The sequence below is a fragment of the Caenorhabditis briggsae genome (assembly GCF_000004555.2).
Source record: "Caenorhabditis briggsae complete genome, chrIV, whole genome shotgun sequence".
Classification (NCBI taxonomy): domain Eukaryota; kingdom Metazoa; phylum Nematoda; class Chromadorea; order Rhabditida; family Rhabditidae; genus Caenorhabditis; species Caenorhabditis briggsae.
Genome location: NC_013487.2, coordinates 13,457,162 through 13,460,416, shown reverse-complemented (window position 1 = coordinate 13,460,416; position 3,255 = coordinate 13,457,162). Strand labels below are relative to the sequence as shown.

General features: G+C 37.7%; 2 protein-coding genes across 2 annotated transcripts in view; both read left to right on the top strand.

Annotated features, from left to right (window-relative positions):
* Window positions 1–348, top strand: part of Cbr-ulp-1 — a gene marked incomplete at both ends in the record, with an annotated part of 4,458 nt that extends 4,110 nt beyond the window's left edge. The window contains one exon of the mRNA XM_045236133.1: window positions 181–348. Coding sequence (XP_045097282.1) covers window positions 181–348 — 168 coding nt within the window. The remainder of the gene's footprint in view (window positions 1–180) is intronic.
* A 1,835-nt stretch (window positions 349–2,183) lies between these two features.
* CBG21322 overlaps window positions 2,184–3,255 on the top strand; it is a gene marked incomplete at both ends in the record, with an annotated part of 2,319 nt that continues 1,247 nt past the window's right edge. Inside the window, 2 exons of the mRNA XM_002648944.1 lie at window positions 2,184–2,418; window positions 2,465–3,019. Coding sequence (XP_002648990.1) covers window positions 2,184–2,418; window positions 2,465–3,019 — 790 coding nt within the window. The remainder of the gene's footprint in view (window positions 2,419–2,464; window positions 3,020–3,255) is intronic.

Here is a 3,255-nt window from a genome sequence, read left to right as displayed (position 1 = left end):
CGCTTGCTACTGGAAAAAAAATCACTGTACTGGTACCGTACCGATTTGGGGGCGGAGCCTCGTTGAAGCGACGGCTTACAAATTCCCAAGTTCTCAGATGACAGTTTTTTTTGACAATAACTCAACTTTTCAAAAACAAAATACCAAGATTGCCTAGATAAACATCCGGTTGTTTTACAGGACATCCCTCGTCAACAAAACGGAAGTGACTGTGGCGTTTTCTCGTGTCAGTTTGGCGAGTGGGCATCGCGACGAACGCTGCCTCGATTCACGCAAAAGAACATGCCGTACTACAGAAAACGGATGGCCTATGAGATTGTATCGCAGAAGCTTCTGTCGTCCATCTAGCTCATTTTGACTTACTGTGTTATATATGGATTTTCATTTGTCGATATTTCGTTTTGCCTTCAACCCGGGTCTCTATTTAATTATTATTTTTTCTCTTCTCTTTTTTTTCGCTTTTTCCCAGTTCAAATTTTCTGTGAAATCTCTTTTTGTCCCCTCCCGAATAATGTATTCTTTTTATCTTTAGAAGCGTGAACGACATTTGTCTCACCGCATCATTCTGACTCAATAAATCGCAGCGTTCATTTATAACCTTTTATTGTATTTGTTCTTAGTTTTCGTTCTCCTTGGCTTTCTGGCCTTATTTTAATCATTTACAGTCTTTTTTTTGGACATTTTAATCTTTAATCTAGCGAATCCTCATGTGTTCCAAAGTTCATAGTCATCCATAGAAGGCACCTGACATCATCAGGTTCTTCTATGCCAAGCTTTTTCCCCCACGTGTCAGATCAAATCACTATCCTATCACTAAAAGTGTGTCTCACGTGGAGGAAGACGAGACTGTTTTGGATCATGATCGGGAAGAAGAAGAAGAAGAAGTGATATGATAAAACTTTCTCTTTTTTTTCCTTGTTTCATCTTATTTTTTATTGAAACACACTTTTTTGTTTGCTGAACCGTTTAAATTTACCTGGCTTCGGATTCAAACATGGAAGAAATTTGGAATTTTTAGTAGCGAATTTCGAGCTGCTTAAATGTTCAATTTCTGGATTTTTAGGATTATTCGAATTACAGAATTTTCGGAATTTTTGAAATTTTCTAGCTGAGATTTTTGTTTGAAAATTTAGATTTTTTGAATTTCGAATTTCCAAATTTTGATTTTCTGATGTTTTGGATTTTCAAAATTTTCTGGCTTTTCGGAATTTCGAAAATTTTGGAATTTTTTGAATTTCAGAATTTAAAATGTTTTACTCCAAAATCTGAATATCAGAATGAATTTCTGTAATTTCAAGAATTTTAGAAAAAAATTTCTTCAAAATCTGAATTTCTGAATTTTCTGGTTTTTCGGAATTTCGAAAATTTTGGGATTTTCGGAATTTTTCTCGCATTTTGATACCATTGTGTTTCCCGGTTTCGATTTACCTTAAAAAAATCATTTTGCGAGCTAATTACAAAAATTACAAAAAAAAAGAAATTTTCGGGACCTCAAAAAAAATACTCAAAATGTTGAAATTTCCCAGTTTTCCGATTTTCAGATTCGGATTGTTATAAATTCTCTGATCTTTTATAAAAACTTTCAATTTTGCCCCTTTTGCCAATAGAGCTTTCTTCTCTCTCAAAATTGCATCATCCTGCAAAACACAAACGTTTCTATTTCCCATTTCTTTTTTTCTTGCAAGTTGAAGAAAATTAGACGACGAAACTATAAAATAGTATAATGTGTTTGAACACAAAACGCAGTTATTTTCGTCTCCTTCATATATGAGCGATTTTTGGGAAATTTGAGTGTTTTTTGAGATTTTTTTTGAGGTCGTGAAAATTGGCTTTTTTTTTGGAATTTAGCTTCCAAAATGATATATTTAGGGTGAATCAAAAATAGGATTTAATTAGAAAAATGCTGAAAATTCCAAAGCTCTATTTTGCTTCGAAGGTCCCCTAAATTTAGGCCGCCTCCAACCATTAGTCTTCGGAAACTGGCCGAAAAAATCGAAACACTTTCTTTTAATATAAGAAAATACGTTTTCAAGACGTATTTTCTTGAATTTTCTGTCATTTTTCTGACTGGAAATATCCGAAAATCGAGTTTAGGTTACGGTAGTTGTCGTTGTGGGACCTTCCATTCTTCTGTCCCAGAATAATACGATTTTCACCAATTTTTCAGGAGTTTCTGACAAAAAATGCACGGAGGCGGAGACGATAAAACCGGTGACCCAACCGCTGGCGCCAGCCATTTCAAGGATGGAATTATCGATTTATTGGCCGGAACAGCCGGAGGAATTGCGAATGTCTATGCTGGACAACCCCTGGATACAGTTAAAGTCAAAGTACAAACGTTTCCAAATCTCTATTCGAACTGGGTGGTGTGCCTGAAGGATACCTATAAGTTGGACGGAGTTCGAGGACTTTATGCTGGTTTGTAATTGTAACATTTTTCAAAAATCATATATTTTATTTACAGGAACCCTTCCTGCTCTCGCTGCGAATGTCGCTGAAAACGCTGTCCTCTTCACTGCTTATGGCTATTGTCAGAAGACGATTGCCACGTTGAACGGACTAGAAGACGTTAAGCAAATGACGCCACTGGAGAACGCCTTCTCCGGATCCCTAGCTGCTGTTTTCGCGGCTACAGTACTCTGCCCAACGGAATTGGTGAAGTGTAAACTGCAAGCGGCTCGCGAGATGAAACAAAAGTGCACCCCGTTTTCTGTTTGTCGGGATATCATGAAGACGACCGGTGTACGTGGATTCTTCGTTGGTATGACACCGACACTGGCTCGTGAGGTTCCTGGATATTTTTTCTTCTTCGGTGCCTACGAGACATGTCGGTACTTGTTGACTGCTGAGGGGCAGAAGAAGGATGAGATTGGATTGGTGAAGACGGCGATGGCGGGGTCTGTAGGTGGAATGGCACTCTGGACGTCGATTTATCCGGCGGATGTTGTCAAATCGAGAATGCAGGTCACCGGTGGAGGATCCTTCATGAGCACGCTAATGGCTGTTGTCAAAGAGAATGGTTGGTTTTTTTAGCAGAAAATCATATAGATTCACATTTTATAGGGGGACTCCGACCAAAAACTTTTATTGCATTAAATTAAAATAAGTTAAAAGTTATCTATTTTCCGAATATTATTGCGAAAAAATTCAAAAAAAATCCGAAATTCCCAAAAAACGCCGTTGAAAAGGAAGAAAATTCAAAAAAAGGTGCCGCCGGGGGACTAGGATTTTCAGTGAGAAACCTAGGCCACGGCA